This window comes from Festucalex cinctus, chromosome 6, assembly GCF_051991245.1.
Source record: "Festucalex cinctus isolate MCC-2025b chromosome 6, RoL_Fcin_1.0, whole genome shotgun sequence".
NCBI classification, from domain to species: Eukaryota; Metazoa; Chordata; class Actinopteri; order Syngnathiformes; family Syngnathidae; genus Festucalex; species Festucalex cinctus.
The window spans coordinates 21,507,991-21,533,501 of NC_135416.1; the positions used below are offsets into that span (position 1 = coordinate 21,507,991).

Below are 25,511 nucleotides of genomic sequence, written 5' to 3' on the forward strand. Positions count from 1 at the left end.
TATTTGTAATCTTATTTAATATAAACAACCCTATTATTTAAATTATTTACATGGTTATCGCTGAGGATACAATCTCATCAACATCATAGCGCCACTTAATTTAAAAAAGGCTGTTAACAAAAAGTCAGGTAAAGAAAATCAACGTTGCCCATTTTGGAAAACAACCTCAAAGAAATGACATAATGGGCAGCCGTCATTGGGATTTACTTCTGGAACGTGAATCTCGAACAAAGTGTCCTGTTGTCATTTGTGGCATAACTATCTGCGTGTGAGTATTAAGTATGCAGTATGACACACTGCAGCCCTCCTACACTCCTCTATACGAGCGATACACAAACAAGCTGGCCAGTCAGAAGAGAAGAGTGAAAGACTGTGAGGACGCTGACATTTCACATGATCAAAACTGGTAAGATTCCTGGTTCTTGCATTTGCTACATACATAAACTATAAGAAAAAAGAATAGATTATTTTGCTTTTTTTTTTTTTTTTTTTGTGCGGCCCAGCTCTACCGATTTATACTAAACAAATAATAATAATAAAAAAAAGGTGTAATTTTTGATTGGTTGAGCAATTGTTTTCATTTATCCTAACACTTACTGTTTCCAACATACTAGACCCGCAGGAAATAAATACTGTAATGTCAGCAGGGCTGCCATAATAAGGCAAAAAGGGATGAAGAGCTACTGAATGAAAACATCCATCCTCATGTCATCTCTATCCTGTTTTTAGCAACTATCCATCCATCCATCCATTTTCTTGACCGCTTATTCCTCACAAGGGTCGCGGGGGCTGCTGGCGCCTATCTCAGCTGGCTCTGGGCAGTAGGCGGGGGACACCCTGGACTGGTTGCCAACCAATCGCAGGGCACACAGAGACGAACAACCATCCACACTCACACGCACACCTAGGGACAATTCGGAGCGCCCAATTAACCTGCCATGCATGTCTTTGGAATGTGGGAGGAGACCGGAGTACCCGGAGAAGACCCACGCGGGCACGGGGAGAACATGCAAACTCCACCCAGGAGGGTCCGAGCCTGGACTCGAACCGGAGACCTCAGAACTGGGAAGCGGACGTGGTTTTTAGCAACTATCGAGGCGAAATTGCAAGCTATGTATTTGAAAATTTTGGCCTTTCGAACACCTGCTCTTCAGTACTCACATGCAATTTATGAAAGAAATGTTTTGTTTTGTTTTTAATCACATTGTTAAATTCTATTTTAAATATGTAAAACTTGTCACCCCTGCAGATCTCAGAGTTGAAGAAGTGGACTAATCTGGGTGTCTTATGACAATCACACATCTTTCCAGGACTTCTTCACATTAAGGGGAGTTTTGCATAACATTTTTTTCAAAGTGAGACCAAGCAAACATGGCGTCGACGAGTCTGCAGCTGCTGGGCTTGGTGTTAGCAGTGCTGGGCTGGGTGTGCGGGATACTGGTGTGCGCGGCCCCCCTGTGGCGAGTGTCCGCCTTCGTGGGTGGGGAGCTGGTGATCGCCCAGGTGATGTGGGAAGGATTGTGGATGAAATGTCTGTCTCAAACCACGGGTCAGATCCAGTGTAAGACGTACGACTCAACGCTGGCCCTGCCCACGTCCACTCAAGCCGCCCGCAGCCTCACTGTCCTTTCTCTGATGCTCTGCATTCTGGCCCTCCTACTTGGGGTGATGGGGGCCAAGTGCACCCACTGCCTGGGTGACACCAACCAAGTCTCCAAGGCTCGGCTCAGCAGGCTTGCAGGGGTGCTGTTCATCGTGGCTGGTTTGGCCTTCTTGATACCCATCAGTTGGACTGCCTATGCAGTAATCAGGGACTTTTATGATCGGAACGTTGCAGCAGCTCTGAAGAGAGAACTGGGACCGGCGCTCTATCTGGGTTGGGTGGCCAGCGTGCTGGTGGTGCTAGGGGGCGCTCTCCTGCACGTCGGTTCTTCTCCGAAAGGAGGAGGAACACTGCTCGGTGGAAGAGCGGCAAAAGACAACCCACATTCGGGGGCAGCGGGAGAAGCAAAAACACAGGAAAAATCTTTTGTGTAAAATGTGTTGGATTTGATTGGATCTGTAAGCTGATTGAATTTTCCAAGGCACGTGTTTCAGTTATACATAAGTGTTGTTTTACATAGCCAATAAATCAAATCAGGATTAAAAAAAAGAAAGAAAAAAAGATCAGATTTATAAAAAGATGGTTTTATGTGAGTGACTGGGGGTGTTAATGCTGTGATGTACTAATGTGCGTAACATACAGTTGTCAAATTTCACTCAGCCTCTGTGCGTGTGCGGTGACTTGAGTGGGTGGTAAGCACACAGAGGGCTAGTGTGCATTGTCAGTTTAAGTGTGTGTTTGGGTGTGTGTGTCAATGTGACAGAGAGCGAGAGAATGAGAGAGTGAAAGATTGTTTTTGTTTATTAATGAATTTTTATTCAGGGTCAAGTGGTTGAGTTGTTTAAGGCAGGGTCTTCCGTTTTCACTCAGGAAAATGCACTATATAAATACAGGATGTATAGCCATGAACTCCTTCTCAAACTACACTTCTGGGCTTCTGTTAATGTGTGGTGGTGATTTTTTTTCCCTGTACCCCCACCCACCAGCCTGTATTTTGCCATTTTGTGTTTGTTTTGTCAACAGAGGGACGTTTCTGTGGACAGACAGTTGTTTACCCCTCCAGCCAATCACAGAGCGGGGGTGGCGGGGGGCGTGTCACTAACTGTAGGCAGACGGGGCCGGGCGAATTTGTCGGCTGCATGACATCACTCCCACCACAACTTGACAGCACACACAGTTTTGTTTTGTTTTGCCACCCCCCGCTCTGCGACTGCCTGGAGGTGTAAACAACTGTCCACAGAAATGTTCCGCTGTTACCAAATCAAACACAAAAGGGCAAAATACAGGCTGCGGGGTAGAGGAAAAAATCACCACCACACATTAACAGAAGCCCAGAGGTGTAGATTGAGAAGGAGTTCATGGTATATATCCTGTATTTATATAGTGCATTTTCCTGAGTGAAAACGGAAGAATATTATTATTTAAAAATATTTTTTACTATTCATTTGTTTCCCTTAAATTCTGGAATTTCTTTTTTGTCTGTACATGCATTTGAAATGTGTTGCTTACTATCATTATTAACACAATAATGTTATTTAGAACTGTAGAGTTCAAAAATAGATTTGTAACAGAATAACACATAATTCTGAATATTTCCAGGTTTTGTATTAAGATTAAAAAATATTTTTTGGTTTGCATAAATCTATGATATAAAATAATATTATGCTAAGGGAATGCTACATTGTTTAGGAGTTTATTCAATAAAATAAATGTTTTTCTTTGTACTACTAATGTCTGGCTATCAATGTGAACTGGACCCAGGAGTCCACAGATTACAATTTCAAATACAATACTGGTGTTATTTTGACATTCAGCATTATTAATATAATTGTTTGTATGGCATATCTTCTATAAATAAAAATTCACACATAATAAAATACATACAAAACACATTTGTGTGAGTCCTTAGTGGTTCTCAGTCATGCTAATCTAATCTTTTATTATTATTATTATTATTATTATTATTATTACATCACTGCACATTTTCATCAATGAGGAACAATATTACATTCAAAACAAAATGTCAAATACAGCTCAAATACAAAATTTGGAAATCACAGGGAATATTGAATGACTGTAATTACTAATAGTCGTCACATGAGGGCAGCAGACACCAAAGATGAGCTTTCCAAGCGATGGTACTGAATATGCACGACTACAGCACTGAGTGCATGCATGACACACACTGTTAGCTCATATGTACGTCAAAAAAATTAATAGGGCCACTGCTCACCAGAAATGTAGAAATGAGAAAGCTCTTTTGAGAAAAGAAAAGAGATATTCTCAATAACGTTATTGCCAACCTCTGTGCATTTCTAATTTGGCTTGAATTTCAACCAGTACATATAAAACTTGACGACTTCAAAGGGAGTGTTTTAATGGCACCGGTGTAGTTTTGGGAGTGGTGTGTTAATTGTGCTGCATGACCTGCCCTCCCGAAACATGCAATGACAAGTCAGAAAGTAACCTTGTTATGATGATGAAATGTTCACATTAGACCAACTGTTGTGTTGCAATATTACTAAGTATAACAGTAGCTATAAACTATCATGCTTGTCCTTATCAGGGTCATGGTTGACTGACTACTGAAGACATTTTTTTTATTGTTATATTTTTATGGTTGTAATAAAAATGAACAGCCAAAAGGATGTAAGAAAAGTTTTATTTTTTAGAGGTTGCCAAAAATACAAACCATTTTGGCTGCTATTAGTTTTCCAAGTGACAAATTTGTGCTTTGTGGTGTGTACTTCAGTTATCGAAAAAAATTTCAAGGTAAGTTTATTATTATTATTATTAGTATTTTTAAATGCATTTCAGTCAGGTATACTGTAACAGTCATATTGACACTGTAACTATCTCACCTCAGAAATTGCTGATCAATAGAGAAGAAGATTAGGCATAGTTACCCAATAACTGTGGAGCTTATTCTGGTTTATTTTCACCTACAATATGTCATTCAAGAGAACACATTTTAAACACCTCAGTTTCGTGTTTTTTTTTGTTTTGTTTTTTGCCAGTCCACTCCTGATAAATTTTTACTTTGATTTGTTTCTGTTTGTATTTTGACTGTGTTGGCCAATTTCTATATATGTACATTTTATTTCATGAAACTGTGACTTGATTTTGTATGATAACCAATTACTTCTTCTTAGTCATGCTGTTTGCTTGCTATGGTATGGCAGCAAAGTAAATAAAAATAATGAAATGTTCTTTACTGAAGACAGATTCATTTACCGTTTGAATTCAGATTACTGGTAAACTTATTCTTTAGATATGCAGTTACTATAAATGATGTGTGGCAGAGTATCAAGTGGTCTAAGAACACATTTTCAGTACTATAATCTCAATGGGGTGGCCAGAGAGTGCAAAAGGTGGCCGATAGCTACGCCCCTGTAATGCACACTTGCAGGCAGTGTAAAAATGTATTGAACTTTTACTACTAACTTGATACTTTTACTGCACGAAGGCCATTTTTACACTAAGCCATACAGTCACTCTATTTAAGGATGCCGGCATGCGACAACATAGCAATGCAGAGCACAATACTGTATAACCACACATGTCGCTGATGTATGGCTTGAGCAGTTCTCTTAAAGACACACCGCACAAAAATGGAGGTTCACGACAAGCTCGTCGGACTTGTGTCTTTAAGAGCCACAAGCGTGTCGCTAGCTTGTGTGCGCGGGTACGTGTCTATCCGGCGAGGTCTTTGGCACCACTGTCGAGGGGCGGGCAGGCTGCTCCGGCGTCCACGCCGTCAATTGGCTGCTCAGCCTCTCTCCATTTCAGCTGCTTCCCGGATCGCTGCACATTGTGGTCACGTAGCGTGCACGCATGCACGCTCGCGCTTCGTCTCCATAAATATGTGACGGGAGTGTGCGCATCTGGAGCCAAAGTTCACGCTTCTTACTGGAATGTTTGAACATTAACGAGGTTATCGGTGGGTCCTTGGACGTGCAACTGCTACTATTACTACCGCTGTGGTAGCGCAGAGCCCGTAGAGGCGGTTCGGACCAGCGACGAAGGCGTTCACCGCTGTAGCTGCACCGCGCGACGGTACAGGACGCAGCCATGAGCGAGAAACGGATGTCACGGTGGTATTTCGGCGGCTTGGCGTCATGCGGAGCCGCCTGCTGCACGCATCCTCTGGATCTCCTCAAGGTGAGGGCTTGTGAGCCCATCTTCCCAGTGGGTTGTCAAGGGGTGCAGGCCTAAACACACACTGCAACTGTTTTCAACAACACTCATGTTTTACTGCACACGCTCTAATTATTATATTGTTGACTCATTTGATGCTCGAAGTGTGGCAAGCGACTCTGTGTTTAGTGTCTGCAGTTACTGTCATCGTGCATATATAGGCCAAACGTTAAGTGCTCAGGTGTAGCGCAGTAGTGCAGGTGGTCATAACAACAAAAATAATGTTCATGATAATGCCAAACTGTCGCTCTCAAAATGACCCGCGAAAAGAAGTCTTTACAGTACTAGACATACATGCAATGCATTGTTTTCTCAATAAATTATTATGTAGAATTATGGTATGTCAAATCTGCGTTTACCAACATAATACAGTCTGACTGTAAATACGGATTTGATTAATTATAGGGCTCTGCAACTATAATTTAATTGATTAATCAGTAATATATTTTTGTCTATGGATATTTTTTCGATATTTTGATGTTCAATCATTAAAAAACAAATTAATTTCAATAATATGCAAAAAAATATGTTCTATTACATCAACAAACATTTTTAAAAAATATATAATTGTGGGTCTAGTTATAATTGTCATGTGTGACTCAATACAAGAGCTCTATATAAAAAAAACTACAATAATAATGTGCAGTGTGATTGACAGTCATAAAAGTATTAATTTTGTAATTGTGGTTTTTGTTTGCATTATACTGAGAGTGGTTTATAATATCAACACTCCCATTTGCTACTTGACACTAGCAATATTAGAAACACCTCATTTTATGAATTGGTATGCCTGTTAACGAATGCAAACTAACACCACAGCTAAAAAAAATAAATTAAACACAAAATAATAATACTTCTGTCATTCAATCAAAACTGCACCTTGTAAAAATATTGAGTACTTATCATGGAATGTGTGGGGATTCAAATCAATACTCGTGGTAAATTGGCCCAAATTTTGCAGTGCTTTTTTTTTTGTGCTTTTTTTCTCCCTTTTATGCTCCCAAGGGACTTCTAAGATGAAATGCCAAAAGAAGGCTGGAACTGGACTTTGTCATATACTAGTGAAAGTGTGACTCGTTTATTCAGATCATTTATTTATGTACAAGCATTCTCCAGTTTCTATCACATAGTAAGAATAATTATAATTGACTCAAGAGAGAGATAGCAGTTTTATCATTAGTGCCTAATTGATTCCTCCAAGTTACCAATTATATCTTCTATATATTGCCACTGGGCAAACTACTGCATAGACTCATACTAGACAGCACACATGGACTCCAGTTGGTAAAGCCTGCATCACATGACCTTGACAACACTAACTGGCCCCGAGGGGGAATCGTGTGCTGTGTAATTATTGACAGGAAGCCAGTAATCACAAAAAAAAAGAAAAGAAAAAAGTTTAGTGTAAAAGATGCATGGTCTCATGATCACTTGTCCTTTGGAAGGACATTATTGAAAGCTACTTTATATGTTTTTTGTTTTTTTTCCCCCAACAACTTTTTTTTTTTACTTATTGTACATTGTTTTTCACTCAGTTTTATAGAGTCTTGTCATTCACATTGCACTTTATGACTGGGAGAGGCAGAAGAACAAGTTACCCCAAAAAAAAAGAAAAAGAAAAAGAAAAAAATCTGCTTTGTCATCTTTTACTTAGCCCCTGGCCATCCTTTTTCTGGCCTTCCTCCAAAGTAGAGGGAGGCTTTTTTTTTCCCTCTTTGCCAACCTCTGAAAACCAATCAGAGGACAGTGGGCTTGTTGCGAGGAGGGGGTACTTTTAAAGAGATAACTACTTCATGCAGCATGTTAAAGGGAATCCTCCTGAAAAAACGAGTAGTTGTAAAGTAAAAGTAACAGGAAGTTTTCTCTGGTGTCTCGGTTCTGCAAGCGTTCCTGTTGCTACATTTGTGACCCAATGAAGTGCGGTTAAGGGACTGCGTTTCAGTTGGTATATATTTGGGAGACAATATGAGTTACAGCCCATGGGAGTAATGTGTCTCAGATGCTCAAAGTAAATTTGTATGAAATTTAAATCTTGCGTGGAATACACACCACATGCTGTTTCTTGCCATTCATGAATGAATGTGACATGCTGACAGGCTCACACGTCCTCCGAAATGAGGCATTTTCAGTGTTTCCACTCAATTTTACCCATGTCATTACAAAAGCTGTACCTCATTTCCATTTGACTTAAAATTAAAAATGTGTTTAGATTTAGACCTGAGACCAAATTTGAGTAAAACACTTGAATTAAGCAGTACTGCTTTGAAGCTTCAGAGGGCCTCGACCAGAAACTCTTGTTAGAGCAGAGGACAAAGGCCACATTGTGAAATTGCTGACCCCCTCAGTTTAGAAAACTGTGTTACGGTACTGCGAAGCTGTCACAACATTCTCTTTTACTAAAACTAGTTTGCTCATGGTGTCAAATGGATTGTGTCTTTGAAAATTCCTCGGTCTCTATTCCTTTCTTTGGATGAATAAAACCTTATCATAAACTTGTGTTATAAAGTTCACCAGACAGGAGTGGAAAAAAGTAAGGATAGTGTTACCTAAGGGTGTGAATTGCTTAGTACCTGATGATTCGATTCGTATCACGATTCATAGGTCACGATTCGATTCGATACCGATTAATCCCGTGATTTATTTTATTTTTTTTTTACTCAAATTTAGAAAATACTAACCAGTAAACTTGTACATATGCACTGTAAGATTTGTATGAAAATGTATTATTTATTTATCTGAAACTTCAGTCTTATAACTGTGAGCCACTGTATTTAACAGTTTGTAATCTGTTTCATATATGAACAGCTTTGAAATAAAATACAGTGATACCTCGGCTCACAAACTTAATTGGTTCCCAGAGAGTGTGTGTAAGCCGAAAAGTTCTTCTTCCGAACATTTATTTCCCATAAGAAACCATTAAAATGAGAATAATCCGTTCCCAGGTCCCTATAAAACATAATTTTCTACTAAATAAGCCTTAAAACTACACAAAAATATACCTTATTTTGTGTATAATAAATGTGCTATTGTATTGTAATTAAATAAATAAATTGTACTGTATAATAAAGTCGTTTTATTTTACTTTGTGATGGTAGTTCTTAAGGATAGTAGCAATGGTAGACTTACTTCATTCGCGAGCGTTTCACCGCGTAGAGTGTTTATGGAACGATTGCCGCTCATTCGCGCTTTTGTGCTCACCGGAGCGGAGGAGGCGTGTCCCTTGGTGACAAGGAAGTGGAGCACTTTAGCGAGTCAACAAAAAGTGAGCACCGCCAACTACTTTCAACTACTTTCACCTCCCCTCCTCCAGATTGAAAAAAAAAAAAAGATCAATTACTCACAATTCTAAATATATTTGTGAATAATGATAAAACTTAGCTACATTCAAATGTTAATTGCTGTAAAACGGAAACAGGTAGAAATATATATATATTTTTCCTGATGAAAGAAGAGACTTTAATCTTTCTTTTGGTAGGTTCCATATTTTTATAGCAATAGAACACAATATTCTGTGGGCCTTGCAAAATCAGTCAAAATACAGTAAAACAACTGGTAGTGAATGAGTTAAACTAGAAAATGATTATGGAATGGGGGGAGGGGCATAATATCTTCATATCAAGGCAAGCGTACGCATTTTACCATTGTTTTTTAACTAATACTTTTTAAAAGAAAAAAAAAAGTTAATTTCACACACACAGTGGTTCTTAACCTCGGATCACTCGAATCCCAGGGATTCGGTGTGCCAGTCTCAGAGCTTCAACGGAGGTCAAGACCCACACCCGACTCATTTGATTTGTGATGATGCTCCCCGCTTGGCCATCATTGGCTGCAGGTGATCATGCTACATTGCTGCAGGGAATTCCGTGTGCTCAGTAGTCAACTTGTTTGATGGGACGACGTGTGATTTCTTTATTCTTGTAATTCCTTCATGCTACCTATGTCGAACAAAAAAAAGTGGTCAGACGAATATGTGCAATATGAATTCACATGCATAATGTAATGTATGGTGTTCCACAGGGTTCAATTTTGAGGCTGCTGCTGTTTTCATTTTATCTGCTGTTCTTGCTGTTTTAGCAAAACTTAGGTTGAATAATCACTGTACTACATAAATAATGATCATTGACTTGACTATTAGATTTATGCCGTTTTGTTTCACCAAAGTTCACTCTCAAATGTAATACGACACAAACGAGGTTCACGATACGATAACCCTCAGTCAATTAAAAAACTGCCATCAGGCCACCAAATCTGAATTTTTCAGGGAGGGAAGTGGAGACATGCTGGTGATACATATTCGATTTCAAATCCATCATGCTGTATGTGTTGTTTGCAGGTGCACCTCCAAACACAGCAGGAGGTGAAGAAGAGGATGTTTGGCATGGCTGTTCATGTGGTGGAGAACAACGGGGTGCTTGCTCTTTACAACGGTCTTTCGGCTTCCCTTTGCAGACAGGTAAGGGACGTGCATGTTATTGGCAACTGTTTTCTTGGTGTCTTGTTGGATAAAACAGAGTTTAATTAATGACCACTCAATTAGCAGCTACTTCATTAGCGCCACATGCACAAACTAAAATGATCCAGTACAACAACTCAACCATGAATTATAAACACTTATACCTTGGTCAGACTACACGAAAACAGCCCGATTTCAGCCCGACCGACGTGTCGCGGACAAACGGGGCATGTCGTAAACTATCTTGGCTTGTCTTGACGTAGCGTCGCCCGTGTAGTGTGACACGTACAACGATTGGTCGCCTGTTGTCCGGGACGGTTCACAACCATCACGACGAAAGTCAAGCATGTTAGAATTTTTGCTCGTCTTGACGCATAATGTGACATACCTACGTCGTCGTACGTTTGGTTCCACAGCATTGACCAATAGCGAGAGGGAGCGAAATGTCAATCACACACCGAAGAGCACTTTATAGCTCTTTTTATTTATGTATACATTTGTTTATTTATTCGTTTATGTATTTATTTATTTATCCCCTGGATATTTCATGGGATGGGGCCAGACAGGTGCATCTCGAGGGGGAAAAAGAAAAAGAAAAAAAAAGCGCCCCGCTGCAGCGCTGCGGCCATGGAGCGCGCACGCATCCGTGCAACCCGTCAAGCAACGGCGACGTGAATAGAGGACCAAAATATATTGTGACTGTTCTAATAATTTTTTAGATTTGGGCATATGAGTAGGGATGGGCACATATTTAGTGAGGATCGATAACATTTTCATATAGTCGGGCCAGGCCTCGCCGCCTTAACTGTCACCCGCTCTCACTTGAAAGTTTTTTTCCCCCCTCGGAGTGAGTGCCGTACTATCCAATGCGCCATACTAATACAAGTCAAATATGAATAAATTAAGCAGTATAAAAAAATACTCAAACAATATAATATTTCAGTGTTTGATAAAATAATAAAACAAGATGTCATCCCGCAAATTAATTAACAAAATTTGCTATATTACCCCGGCGCATATAGGCCTAAATAAATTAAAATACAGTGTTGGCTCCTAAATCATATTGTAAACACTATTGAGGAGCAGGGAGAGCAAGCAATGCGCTCACATCACACTTGTCCCATGCGTGCTCAATTCACGTAGACACTCCCTGTCCATGCCTTTTTTTTTTTTTTTTTTTGGCACACCTCCCCGACAAACAGCGCCGACGCGTCTCTTTTGGCAAGACAACACGCGCGATAATCGGCTGGTGTCTTGTCGCGTTCAGACTTGTAGTGTGACTACACGCCCCATCCACGACACGGAGCGAATTTATCGGGTAATGTGACAGCAAAACTGTCGTGTAAGACAAAAAAATCGTGTAGTCTGACCTCGGCATTAGGAATCTGATTATGCATCACACCCCTTAAACGTGATTTCCTTTTTATGTTGTATAATTGCACAGCACTTTGAGTTGTATTTTTATATATGAAAAGTCCTATATAAATCGAAAGTTACAACTGTAACTACGGTTCTATGAGTCCCGGACGACCGCCAGAAGGCGGTGCTTTAAGCACTGAATGTTCCTTTCGCGCATGCGCAGTTCGAGTAATGCATACCAAATTAGTCACCTGTGACCCCTGGGTGACCCTAGAAGGGTATAAGTTCCGGTGTCACCCAAGGTTCGTTTCCTACGGAATCTTCTCGCGTGAACACGAGGATTCCGAGCGACAGGACGCCCTGGCGGTCGTCCGGGACTCATAGAACCGTAGTTACAGTTGTAACTTTCGTTCTATTTCGTCCCTCCCGACCGCCAGAAGGCGGTGCTTTAAGCACTGAATGACTAATACCGGCGTAGTCGCGAGGGATCTCAGACACAAACCTCACTGAGAAGCCCCAGCAGGACCCAAGATCACGCCAAGCGGATGGGGAGAGGTGACATCCACGCTATAAAACCTGGAGAAGGTGCAAGGCGTTGCCCATGAGGCAGCAGCACAGATATCCTCCAGGGAAACACCCCTCAGGGCGGCCCAGGACGTGGCAACGCTCCTGGTGGAGTGACAGCGCACCCCTGACGGCAGGGGGCGGCCCGACAGCAGGTAGGAATGGCGAATGGCATCCACGACCCAGTGAGACAAGCGCTGGCTGGAGAGAGCGGAGCCCTTGGTAGGACCACCATAACAAACAAAAAGCTGGGCAGACGTACGAAAGCCCGCCGTAGCGTCAATGTAACACTGCAAGGCTCTCACCGGACACAAGAGCTCCGGCCTGTCCCCACCATCAGCAGGAGTGGGTACATAACGTTTAAGCCGTAGAGGCTGGTTAGAACGAGAGCCAGACAACACCTTGGGAATGAAGGCAGTGTTCGGCCACAGAGTGACGCCGGCGCCATCCGGGTGCCATCGCAGGCAATCGGGGCTAACCGATAAAGCGTGTAGGTCGCTGACGCGCTTGGCGGAGGCAACGGCGAGCAAGAGTGCAGTCTTGCGCGACACCCACAGAAGGTCTGCCCCCGCCAGGGGCTCAAAGGGAGGCCTGCACAGGCCGTCCAGCACCAACTGCAGATCCCACGCCGGAACCCGAGGGGCCGGGCGGGGACGAAGACGCAGAGCCCCTCTGAGGAACAAGGACACCAACCCATGGCGCCCCACGGAACCGCCATCAGCACCAACATGCCGGGCAGAAATAGCTGCCACATACACCTTCAGCGTCGACTGAGACCTGCCCTTATCCAGGAGGGACTGCAAGAAATCCAGAATGGTGGGGATGGAACATGAAGCAGGGTCCACCCCGTGTTCTCCGCACCATGCCACAAACAACTTCCACCTGTTGGCATACTGTAGCCGAGTGGACGGTGCCCTCGCATTAAGAATGGTCCGTGTGACAGACTCTGTACAGCCGGTCAGCAGCGGTTGGGGCCCCTCAGTGGCCAAACACACAAGCGAAGGCGCCGAGGGTCGGGATGCCAAACCCGACCTCCCTGTTGAGACAACAGGTCCTCCCTGTCGGGGAGACGCCACGGCTCGCCGGAGCACAGTTGACGGAGCAGGGGGAACCACGTCCGGGCCGGCCAGAAGGGGGCGACCAGCAAGAGCGTGTGACCCTCCTGAAGAACTCTCTGAAGCGTCAGCCATATCAGAGGGAGCGGCGGAAAGGCGTAGAGAAGGCACTCCGGCCACGGCTGCGCCAGTGCATCCAGACCCAGAGGGCTGGTGGCCTCGTTCAGGGAAAACCAAAGTGGGCAGTGGGTCGAGGCCTCGGAGGCGAAGAGATCGACCTCCGCCGTGCCGAAGCAGCTCCAAATCATGCGCACCACCTCTGGGTGGAGGCGCCACTCTCCCGGAGGAGGACCCCGACGGGAGAGAGAGTCCGCGAGCTGGTTCCGAACCCCCGGCAGATAGGTGGCCCGTAGACTGGCCAGACGGGGAGCAGCCCACCTGAGAAGGAGCTGGGAGATCTCCAATAGACGGGCGGACCTGACGCCGCCCTGATGGTTTATGTGAAACACGGTCGTGGTGTTGTCCGACCGTATGAGAACATGCCGTCCGCTCAGGTATGGCAAGAAGTGCATGAGTGCCAAGTGCACCGCCCGAAGCTCCAGCACATTGATGTGATCGGCCCTGTCGCGCACAGACCAAATTCCCTGAGCCGTCCTGTGCTGCCAGACAGCACCCCAGCCCGTGAGGCTGGCATCCGTGGTGACTGTTTCGCGGCGGGCCGGGGCCACACCCAGCGGGACGCCGCTCAATAGAAAAGCCCTCTCCCTCCAAGGTGCCAGGGCAAGGAGGCACCGACGGGACACCCTGAGCCTCCGGTGGCGGTGCCACTTGGCGTCCAAGTGGAAGCCGTTCAGCCACCTCTGTAGTGGGCGCAGTGTCAGCAGGCCCAACGGGACCACAGCCGTCATGGACGTCAGCTTGCCCAAAAGCCGCAAGTAGGCGACGTAAGGCCACAGCCTGCCCCCTCGAAAGTGCGCGAGGAGGCGAAGAACATCGTCGACTCGGTGAGGAGACGGGCGGGCTCTCATAACCGTGGTGTCCAACGTCACACCAATGAAGTCCGTCCGCTGAGAGGGGACCAGAGAGGACTTGGGCAAGTTGACCCTGATACCCAACCGGGCCACATGAGACAGGAGATCGGAGGTGTCCCGGATCACCTGAGCCCGCGACGGCGCGCAGAGGAGCCAGTCGTCGAGGTACGGCAGCACCTTCATGCCCACAGACTGCAGGGGCGCCAGAGCAGCCCTCACAAACCGAGTGAAGACCCGCGGAGCGAGGGAGAGCCCGAAAGGGAGCACACGGAACTGCCAGTGACGGCCTTTGTAGGCAAAACGGAGAAATCGACGGTGTCGAGGTGCGATGGGGACGTGGAAGTAGGCGTCCTTCAGGTCTATAGACGTGAACCACTCCCCCTGGGCGAGCGACTGCAAGACGTCGTTCGTGGTTAGCATGTGGAATGGCAATACCTTGAGATGTCTGTTGAGCCCCCTCAGGTCCAGTATCGGACGGTATCCACCGGTCTTCTTTGGGACAAGGAAGTACGTCGAGTAGAAGCCCCCGGGCTGTGCCAGGGGGTCCACGGCCTCGATCGCGTCCTTGGCCAGGAGGGTGGACAGCTCCTGGTCCAGAGCTGAGGCTTTTGCCGGGTCGGCGATGAGAGTCATCCTGACCCGACAGGAAGCAGGAGGCCGGCGTCGGAACTGCAGCTCGTACCCGTGGGTCAAGATGGAGACCACCCATGGGTCTGAGGCACGAGCAGCCCAGTAACTGAGCTGCTGGTGGGAAAAATGTCCGACGGCCGGCCCCAAGGCCTCAGTCCCTGCCCCTCCGGCCCCTAGGGGCCCGAGAGGGACGGCGGGTGGGGCCTGCAGCCCGTGGTTGCCCTGAAGGCAAGCGGGCGGAGGAGTGAAAACCCACGGCGGGCCTCTGCGGGGGTCGCCGGGTGCCATAAGCCTCGGCAGGTCGGGGCTGAGGAAAGCGATGAAAAGCAGAGGGTGCCCCAGGCCTACCCTGTTGGGGAGGCAGGGCCCTGTTGAGGCTGGAAAGCTGCTTCCTGGTTTCATGAGCCTTAACCGTCCTTTCCAGTGCACCCACAGCGGCAGAACCAAAAAGCTCCCCCGGCTCCACAGGAACACCACGGAGGGCCCTCCTAGAGGCCTCCGACAAGGGGGACTGCGCTAGCCACACCTGGCGGCGCGCCTGCACTAGGAAGGACATGAGTCGGCCGTGTTCCCTAGTCATGAGGGCAAAAGCCTGGAGGGCTGCATCACTGAAGGACACAGCAGCCTCCACGCTGTCCGCTTGCAGGGATGTAGAGAGAGCAAGCATGAGGTGAGCCAAAGAGTTCCCAATGCGGCCAGCACGTGCACCAGCGCCATAGGCCCGTGTGAGAAGGTCGTCAGTCACACGACATTGGGGTCGAGGACATCGCACAGATGGCCGAAGGGTCTCCTCCGGGGACACAATGAGGGATGCGACAGCTGGCTCCACAGCAGGCATCCGGTCCAAGCCAACACTAGCAGCACCGTGCATAGATGCTAAATCACGGCCATCAGCCGAAGGACGGGAGAGAGCCCCAGGATCCCTCCAGCAAGCATGTAGTTCCCGCAGATAGTCATCAGACGCGGGGACAGAAAAAGCCGAGGAAGGGCGCCTGCGCCGGAAGAAAGCGCTCTCAGACGCTGATTGAGCCTGTGGAGGCACCTCCAAATGCAGGAGGTCCAAGGCATTGCGCAGGACAGCCCGTATAGAACTATCCCCCGCCTCACTGGACGAACTCTGAGCGGACGCTGGAGAGTTTGGTCCCAAAACCACAGACCCCGGGTCACGGTCGTCGTCATTAAAAAAGGAAGCCGAAGCTGCCAAGGAAATGGCGTCCTCCTCAGGAGGAAGCACTGGCATGGGCGGGGTGGATGGTCGCGGCATGGGCAGGGCAGGTGGTCCCGGCCCCCCCGTAAGTGTGGGAGGGTGACGGTCCTGCAGAAGAGATCTCACCTTTGCCAGCTCAGCCTGAAGGTGCCCAACCTCCGAAGCAAGTCGTCGCTGCGCCGCCCTTTTCCTGGGGGGGGCATGTACAGCAGAGGACACACCGAGACGTTTCCGGCGCCTCGGTTGGGAGGACGACAGATGACCCAGTGGACTGGGGTCACTGACACCAGGACTGCAGGCCCGGCCATCCCCGGCACGGTCAGAAACAAGACACCTCGGGCAGCGATCGTCCAGGACATCGGAGGCCTCAAAGAGGATACCACAGTCCACGCAGCAATGGGAGTCCTCCATTGTGAACACAAGGAGGCCCAAGCAGTGATGAGCGGAAAGCTGAGGGAAGGGGGCGCGAGCGCCACCTGCACAGCAGACCCACACCGAGCAGCCGACGCGTGGGTCGGGGCAAACAGTAAGCCGGTAAAGCAGCGATAAGCCGAGGGAAGGGGGCGCGAACGCCACCTGCACAGCAGACGCACACCGAGCAGCCGACGGAGGGCGGGGGCAGACAGCCAGTTGTCAATAGTAGCGATAAGCTGAGGGAAGGCGCGCGAACGCCACCTGCGCAGCAGACGCACACGGCGCGGCCGGCGGGCGGGAGGGGCAGACAGCAGTCGCGAAAGCGGCGACAAGCTGGGAGAAGGGGCGCGAACGCCACCTGCACAGCTCAAGCCAGGTGCGCACCGCAGGCGGGACACGCACAAAGTAAGTAAGACAAACAATCGAGCGAAAAGCGCGACGCCGTAAGCTGGGAGCGGGAACGCTGACGCTGCCCTCACCAGCAAAGGCACAAAAAAGAAAAGCAACAACCAAACGGCAACACCGTCGGAGAAAGCGGCGCTAATAAACTGAGAGAAGCGCTAACGCTGCCAAAGCCAGCGGAGGAAAAATTTAGGGTAGACCACGAGCCGCGGTAGCCAGGGCGCTAACGCGAGGCTAGCCACACAAAAAACTCAAAACACCGCAGTAAACGCGGAAATAAGACGACAAGTAGTCAATAACCTTACCCCACGGGAGGTTAGAATACGCGACCACGTCGGGTCACAAACGAAGGAAAGAAAAACACCGTCGCCGCAGCCTTTGGAGGGCGAACTACGCAGCTCCGACCGATCCGGTCACAAGGCTCCAAGCGGCGCGGTCAAGAGGATAAATACAAATCCCAATTCTTACACTCTTCGAAAATGTGTCGTATGCATACGCCACGCGAGAAGAAAAGAGGAGGAAACGAACCTTGGGTGACACCGGAACTTATACCCTTCTAGGGTCACCCAGGGGTCACAGGTGACTAATTTGGTATGCATTACTCGAACTGCGCATGCGCGAAAGGAACATTCAGTGCTTAAAGCACCGCCTTCTGGCGGTCGGGAGGGACGAAATAGAACTTGATTTGATTTGATTGAGAAGATATAGTGTATATTTCAGCTTTACTTTAAAACAGTATAGTAGCTCTTGCTTGGATAAAATTATCCGACTGGTAGTTAATTTTTTACAGCTAAGTTAAGTTATTTATATCTTTGACAGATTTTAAGATACAAGTAATTTTTTTAGATGTTCTGTAGATATGCTAGCCAAATAATAGTGGCAAACAGCTTGTAAAAAAAAAAAGCCCCATATTACCGGTAATTATTTTCTCAACATGCAAATGCAATGCCTTTAATTTACAATGGTTTGGGATGGCCAAGATAAGTGTTCCTAACCTTAATTGCACTATTTTACATTTGAAAATGTCTCTTGACACACAACTAAACACATATTTAACAACAAGTGGCTAGACAGGTTGATTATGTAGCTTTTGCTATCTAGTGAAATTAGGTATTTCCCGCTTTAACATCTGATGGTCTTTAATTGCAAACTAATTTGTCACTGTGCATTAGTTGAGAATCACTGCTCTATGGATTTTGCTAGAACTTACAAATTTCAAATTGTAAAATATAATGAAAAAAGAAGATGGCCCAAAAAAAAAAGAAAAAAAAATCCTATCGATAACTTTACTTCTGACAGTCTTTTGACACTTTTGCTATAATTTCCAGCCTTAAGGTATTTCTTCAGCAAATAAAATATTTCACTTTCACTCAAATTATTAAATGGTATTATAAAACAATTTTAAAGTAAATGTATAGAAAATTAATTAAATTCAACCATGTACCTTTTTAATTGTTTTTATTTGATTGTATCTTAATAGAAAATAGTACGAAAGTCTCAAATCTGTTGTTTCTTTCCTCTCCTCTTCAGATGTCCTATTCGCTGACCAGATTTGCCATCTATGAGACTGTAAGAGACGTGCTTGGAAACAAAAGCCAGGGCCCCATGCCTTTCTACCAAAAAGTCTTGTTGGGAGCTTTTGGAGGTGCGTGCAAGGACACCCACAGATTTGTGCAACAATATACATCAATAATCTATTTGTACTTGAATAGGTTTTACTGGGGGCTTTGTTGGCACGCCAGCAGACATGGTGAATGTCAGGTAACATGCCACAAATGCACTTAGCTTCAAAGTACTGTTTGGTCCTTGTATTATATGAATTTTTGTTTCCAGGATGCAAAATGATGTGAAACTACCAGCAGAATTGAGGAGAAAGTAAGTGAAGCAGAATATCACCAAAATATGAACTCACCGTATGGAAAATGCGCACCTAAACGTGTTTTCCTTTATCAGCTACAAGCATGCCATCGACGGGCTCTTCAGAGTCTTCAAGGAAGGTAACGCCAGCAACTTCAAAATAATACATGGCCATTTCTGACCTCTGACCCATCCCGCAGAGGGTGTGAGGAAGCTTTTCTCAGGAGCAACCATGGCGTCCACCAGAGGAGCCTTGGTCACTGTGGGACAGGCAAGTATTATTAGTAGTTTCTGTACTTGCAGGCCAAAGTATACATTTATTAAATCTATTCAAACACCAAACAAGTCATGAATAAATGTTTTATCAGGCACATTGAAAAGCCACAACTCATCTGTAATACAGTAACTAAATTGAATTAAGTCTTTCAAAGGCACTTGAAGGCATTCTTGTTAAGTCAATGTTTGAAATGAATTGAGAAGTGGCTGAAATGGTTTTATTTAAATATTAATGAGTTATGGATGCAGCACTACAGCAAGAGTTTCACTTACTTAATGCATGATTGCATGCATTATAGTGTTCATGTGAAACAGTGACGAGTGAATTTACCAAGGGTGTTGGTTGCTGAGGGCTGTTGTTGTAGCAAAATGATTGATGTCTGTGTGTCTATTTGTGTGCATAATCATACTTGTAATGTATGATTGCGTGTACACGCATCTATTATGCACATTGAAAATGGATGTTGTGCAAATGTAGTAAAAGCCCCAGTGTGTATTTTTAAGCGCCATTTCGTCAAGTCAAGTTTATTTATGTAGCCCATTACCCTTTAATCATACAAGGTTGCAGAAATGGTAGTTATTACACAAACGGCCAGCAGGTGGCAGCAGAGCAAAGGAGATCAACCAGAGCCATCTAGAAAAAAGCTCAATTACTTACAATTTTGAATAGATTTGCGAAAACTGATTAAACTTAGCTCTCTTCTAATGCTAATTTCTGTAAAACGGAAGAGGATAGAAACATACTTTTTTTTTCCTGATAAAAGAAGAGACTTTAATCTTTCTTTTGATACGTTCCATGCTTTTATAGCAATTGAACACAATATTCTGTGGGCCTTGCAAAATCAGTCAAAATCCAGTAAAACAGCCGGGAGCGAACGGGACTGCTCCTGTGAAAATGGCTGGGAGCGAATGAGTTAAGCAGCAAAATGGTCACTTGTAATTGTGATTGTCAAACATTCCACTATATGCGAAGTGTTGTAATAGTGACACATTTTATCAGTATTGCTCAGCCCTACTGCACAATATCTGAGGCAAGGTCAGGGATGCCATCGAATATCATATAGCACTTGCCAACTGTACAATCAAATCTCTCAGCATTCAGACCAATATTTGTGATGCAATTTCCAATATGATTATGAAATAAATTGTAATGTACATACTGGATATTGATAGAAACTTTATTCATCTTGTGAGGGAGATGAAATGGAGGTGTTGATTTGAGTTTATGATAAATTATAGTTTGTGTGCATTGCAGTTGAGGCTTCACCATGGTGACAAAGAAATCGCTGAGTTATTCTTACCATAATACATATTTTCTCCCACTTCAGTTGGCATGTTACGACCAGGCCAAGCAGCTTGTGTTGGGAACGGGGATGCTTGGAGATAACATGTTCACACACTTCCTCTCCAGCTTCATTGCTGTAAGTGTCAAGCTGATCAAATGTTTGATCGCCATGAACTACAAGTGCATCTGAGAGCATGTTTTGTTTTGTTTTTTTTAATTAACGTGAACTTTATGCAGGGAGGTTGCGCAACGTTCCTTTGTCAGCCCCTTGATGTTCTAAAGACGAGACTCATGAACTCAAAAGGAGAGTACACTGTGAGTGCCTCTTTCCTCCTCAATGTCAGCACTTCATCTTTAATTGATCTAACCAGTGTCCGATTCTTTTCAGGGGGTACGACATTGCTTACAAGAAACCGCAAAGTTGGGTCCCCTGGCATTTTATAAGGTAGTGACACTTGTTCAAAAATAACCGGCCTCAAATGTATTGTTACTTGACTTTTTCCTTTCCAAGCTGTACTTCATACAACGTGTTCTGCTTCCGTTGTGTCTCAGGGCCTTGTTCCGGCAGGGATCCGCTTGATTCCTCATACAGTGCTCACGTTCATCTTCCTGGAGCAGCTGAAAAAGAACTTTGGGATTCGCATCATCTCCTGATGGCAACGCGCGACTGGCCAGTGTTGAACCACTCCGCTGTGATCATCGGAAGAAAGGAAGAGGGGAAGCCACGGATGTCGGATGGCTTGGGCAGGCTGCTTCCTCTTGCTCTACCTCGACCTTATCTCATGGCGTCAAGCTGAGGGTTTGCACTTTGTGAGGGATACATACTGGAACAAGCTAGTTCTGAAAAAATGAAAATGTATAGGTTTGGTTTCAGGATTATTGGCACAGCCTGCTACCCCAAGACATGTCCTGTATGTGTTGTAGTTTTAATTTGATTATTTCAAGCATCTTAATGAAAATGACTGACTTTAGTGCAACTTAAACTAATTCCTAATGTCATCATTAAGGTGTAAATTTGTTATATTGATCCATTAGTGCGCTGTAAATCTTTCTTTTTGGGGCCTGGTGAAGAATACGCCAATAATACTGCTTTTGAAATATGGCAGAAAAACAAACAAAGTGCCATGTTAGGCCAACACAGTATTGGCACATCAATAGCATATGCAGTGTAATCAAATACAGCTAAAGTAAGTATGTCTAGTCTAATATGTGATTCATTCCCATCGTTACTGACCAAATGTCTACAATCCTTTATTTTAAATGACACCGTTGTTGATATTGTTCTTATTATTTGACAACCGGGAAATCTAGTAGAATCTGTGAAGCTTTGTGGCCTCGTTCCACCAATCCAGCAATGCTAATTCAGTCTCATCGTTGAGGAGTGGACCAAGTTGTCTCATTAACACCATCTGATATTCTCGTAATGGTACACTTGGTAAACATACCCTTTCTTTCAGTTTTAAAAATGACTTTTAAATAGAAAGACGGACGGATTTTTTTTTTTTTATGCTGAAGTGCAGCGGTGGTACAGGTAATGTTTGCTTCCAATGAGTGTGTGTCAATTTGCTGACTTAGAATTGTGCAGTTTTTGAGTACGACACTTTATTGTAACCCTGGACTAGCATTAACCAAACTGTTCATGTTTTGGAATTTTAACTAGTACTTGTTTAAAAAGAGAGCAGTATCTTTTTGTATGTGCCATTTGTCCGCCTTGATGAGAATCCCTGTCATGTTGCCTTACCGTGTTTGTCCTCCTGGGGGCAGTATAGCAATGTGTGATTGGGCCCCATCCCGTCATCAGCCTCGCGCCTTCATCCCAGGATCGATTTTTCAAGAATCACCAGCTTGACTTGTGTTCATGTCCTCGAAAATGTGACTTACAGAATCAGCCTTACTAACCCAACTTTATGAACACACACCTGTTGCTATGTGTGTTGTTTATGCATTTTTATTGCAAATACATTTTTAATTAAAACACTAACGAAAATACGTGGGATTCTGTGTGCTTTTACAAATTTTACGAATCAGTTGTTGAGTCTTTTGATCTATGCATATTCAGGACATTCTTCAGTTTTGTGTGATCACGTGTGACATTACATCACATTAGAGGCGTTTTAAAAACAAAACTGATATTCAGTTGGACAAATAACAATAACATTAAATAACACCCTCTGTCAATATAACAACAAATGAGAACAAAAGAAATACAATCAGACATTCCAGTCCAATTACATCATATTTAAACAAAGATCTCACATTAACATAATATGTAGACAAGGCAAGGCAAGTTTATTTGTATAGCACATTTCATACACAAGGCAACTCAATGTGCTTTACACAAGAAAGGACAACACATAAGAAAAACATGAATTATGTAAGTGAATAATATAGATACATAATTGACAGACTTCAAATAAATAAGTTAGAGTATATGTCAAAAATCCTTTTACCCTTATCTGCCGGTTTCAGAGACTCAATTTAACAATAAAAACACGTTAAAACTGGAATAAACAACAAAAAAGCTTTATGAATATGAAATTTCACTAATAGAATAAAAAGACCAACAGCATTGCAAATTTATGTATCTAATGTATGCAAAACAAGGGATATTTTAGTTTTGATAGTGTGATCTGTCTTATAAATTTGATGGTACAGATGGTGGCATATAGACCCATCAAATAAATATTATAATCATTCACGTATGCCCATCCATGGCAGAGGTAGCCAGTGACACGGTAGACTTCTGAACCAGCTATACTTTGCGGTGCTTTAAAAAAAAAAGAAGAAGAAGAAGACTGCATGTTGAGGGATCCACAAGTGATCCATTTTCGCTTTTGCCTTGTGCATTATTATTTAGTTGTTTTTTGTTTGTTTTCCACATCTTTTCTATGCATCGTATTTTGAAGCTAGTGAAAATGACAAAAGGGAGGAAAATGGCAAAGGTACATTGTGGATTTTACCACTTTTTACTCATGACTGCCACCTCTGGCCTAAAGCATAACTGCAGCCTCCGTGTCAAGCTCGTGCATGGGGCGGTGCGAGTGTGCGTTTAACACAAGAATTACGGTTCCTAAAGTGAGGAAGAAATCAAGGTTCCTGCCTATAGTTTTAGTCTTTTACCCTCAACATCCTGCTTGAGTTTTTTTGTTCTCTTTTCAAACTCAATTTCCAAACCAAACATCACTGTATTTTCAACACAAGTTCTTCTTTTGCAGACATCATGCAGTATATTTTCATAAAGGCTCATGTCGTGAGTTTCTTTTGTTTGTAATTGACATGCCATAATTATGTGTTGAAGTCGCTCATACACTTGCAAGGACATGATGTGGGAACAACAATTGCAGCAAATGATGTGTTTATAAACAAAAGGAGAATAGCTTGGAATAAAACTCAGTTCACCTTGGGAGGGCGGAGTGCTACAGTTACTGTAAGTCCAGAAAGATTTGTTTTTCTTGTTTTACATTAATTTATACACCAGAATGGATTTGGCCTATTGTATAATAATCAAGATGTGATCGAAGAATTTCTGCTTTAAGAGGTTTCACAAAAATATGGCATGCACTAGACATTTTATCCAGATTATCTCTATTTTCAAGGGATAAATAGTATTCAGACAAATTACCTTGGTTTCATCTGCCAAATATTATGACTCGTAAGACTTTTTTTTTTTTTTTTAAATCTCTGATAAATCGTTATGAGATTGCCACTAGTTGCAGAATTCCATCAATAGTCTTGCTTTTCCATGTATGGTGACAGTGTCGGATTCTGGCATGTACAACATGCACAGCATTGCTGAGGGAGATGGCAACACAATGCCAACCCATTGCAAAAGTAATAGAAATGTTTTTTCTCCTGCGCAAAGGCATGAGGAAAAAATAAGCACCAAGCAACAACCTCTGGTCCTACTGTGAGAACTAGACGAATGTTGTTATGTTGCACTCCTGACAACAATTCCTCATTTGAATTGTGAGCATATATTTAGGGTGAATGTGAACCCTGGACTTAAATAAGAATCATAATCATAGGATTTGTTTAGGGGATGGCATCTCCATTAAGTGACTGTCCAAGCTTGCATGCCTCCTGGTAAAGTACTGTAATTGCTGGAATATAAGGCGCACCTGATTATAAGCCGCACCCAGTATATTTCTAAAGGAAAAAGCATTTTGTCCATACATAAGCCGCACCTGACTATAAGCCGCATGTGCCCATATTGATACACAAGATATTCACAAAGAAAGATGGGACAGAGAAAGAGTTTTCAAAGGTTTAATAATAATATACCTTATAGCTTTTCTTTCCAAACAGTGCCTGTGACGCGGTAGTAACACAGCAGCAATATGGCGGTAACACAGCACTAACAGGGCTGGTTAAAAATCACATACCGGTAAAAGTCACTGAGACTTCTTGTATTTTCCATGATGAGGGTCTGTTCTGGAAATACTGGTTACATGAGCGGTATGTTTTTTTAAACCAAGGGCTATTTTATATGTGTGTTCTTATATTAGTATGTTTTTTGTTGTTGTTTTTTTCTTGTATTTTGTTGTATTATTTGTTTGTTCTTAATGGACTTGAGTCTGTCAATAAAAATATTCGTTGTTCATGCTCATTTTAGTCATGCACAAAGCGCCAAGTTACATTAAACTTGCGTCTTCCTCGAAACATATATTCCACCTGTCTCACTCTTACCTTTTCTGCTCGAGCACACCTGGCGGCCGTCAGAAAATATCCATATATAAGCCGCATCATTGTATAAGCCGCAGGGTTGAAAGCGTGTGAAAAAAGTCGCGCCTTATAGTCCGGCAATTACGGTCATTAGTTTAAAAAACAAACAACAAAAACTATTTAAATAATGATTGATTGATGATGTATTGTACACAAAAGCTAAATGACAATTTTATCTAATTGTTTTAATAATTATCTAAATAATTGTTTTAATAATAGTTTTAACTGCGATTGGCTGGCAACCAGTTCAGGGTGTGCCCCGCCTACTGCCCGAAGCCAGCTGGGATAGGCTCCAGCAGCCCCGTGACCCCTGTGAGGAGCAGGCGGTTAAGATCATGGATGAATGGATAATAGTTTTAAAACAAAATGTTATTCAAAATTTTAACAACCAAACTGTATGGAGGCAGTGATTCTTTCACCACTAGGGGGAGCCCACATACTAGTGGTACCTGTAAC

The 25,511-nt window shown here is 44.0% G+C and overlaps 2 protein-coding genes across 2 annotated transcripts; both read left to right on the forward strand.

Annotated features, from left to right (window-relative positions):
- The first annotated feature begins 307 nt into the window (after positions 1 to 307).
- On the forward strand, positions 308 to 2,815 carry LOC144020536 (claudin-4-like). The gene is made up of 2 exons (XM_077524113.1): positions 308 to 406; positions 1,250 to 2,815. Exon 2 carries the CDS (start codon positions 1,372 to 1,374, stop codon positions 2,035 to 2,037), a length of 666 nt encoding a protein of 221 aa, XP_077380239.1. The 5' UTR covers positions 308 to 406; positions 1,250 to 1,371; the 3' UTR covers positions 2,038 to 2,815.
- Positions 2,816 to 5,290: 2,475 nt separating this feature from the next.
- On the forward strand, positions 5,291 to 22,322 carry slc25a10b (solute carrier family 25 member 10b). The gene is made up of 11 exons (XM_077525364.1): positions 5,291 to 5,764; positions 10,134 to 10,253; positions 18,446 to 18,560; positions 18,628 to 18,676; positions 18,749 to 18,790; positions 18,869 to 18,912; positions 18,973 to 19,043; positions 20,377 to 20,469; positions 20,571 to 20,648; positions 20,722 to 20,778; positions 20,886 to 22,322. The coding sequence occupies exons 1-11, from the start codon at positions 5,675 to 5,677 to the stop codon at positions 20,985 to 20,987; spliced, it is 861 nt and encodes a 286-aa protein (XP_077381490.1). The 5' UTR covers positions 5,291 to 5,674; the 3' UTR covers positions 20,988 to 22,322.
- Positions 22,323 to 25,511: the final 3,189 nt, after the last annotated feature.

What these genes read in the sequence shown, in the direction of transcription:
- LOC144020536 (XM_077524113.1), top strand. Translation starts at nt 1,372, where the DNA reads ATGGCGTCGACGAGTCTGCAGCTGCTGGGCTTGGTGTTAGCAGTGCTG.
- slc25a10b (XM_077525364.1), top strand. Translation starts at nt 5,675, where the DNA reads ATGAGCGAGAAACGGATGTCACGGTGGTATTTCGGCGGCTTGGCGTCA. An exon ending in CTTCAGAGTCTTCAAGGAAG is followed by an intron (nt 18,913 to 18,972) that starts GTAACGCCAGCA and finishes CCCATCCCGCAG; the next exon opens with AGGGTGTGAGGAAGCTTTTC. An exon ending in TCCTCTCCAGCTTCATTGCT is followed by an intron (nt 20,470 to 20,570) that starts GTAAGTGTCAAG and finishes AACTTTATGCAG; the next exon opens with GGAGGTTGCGCAACGTTCCT.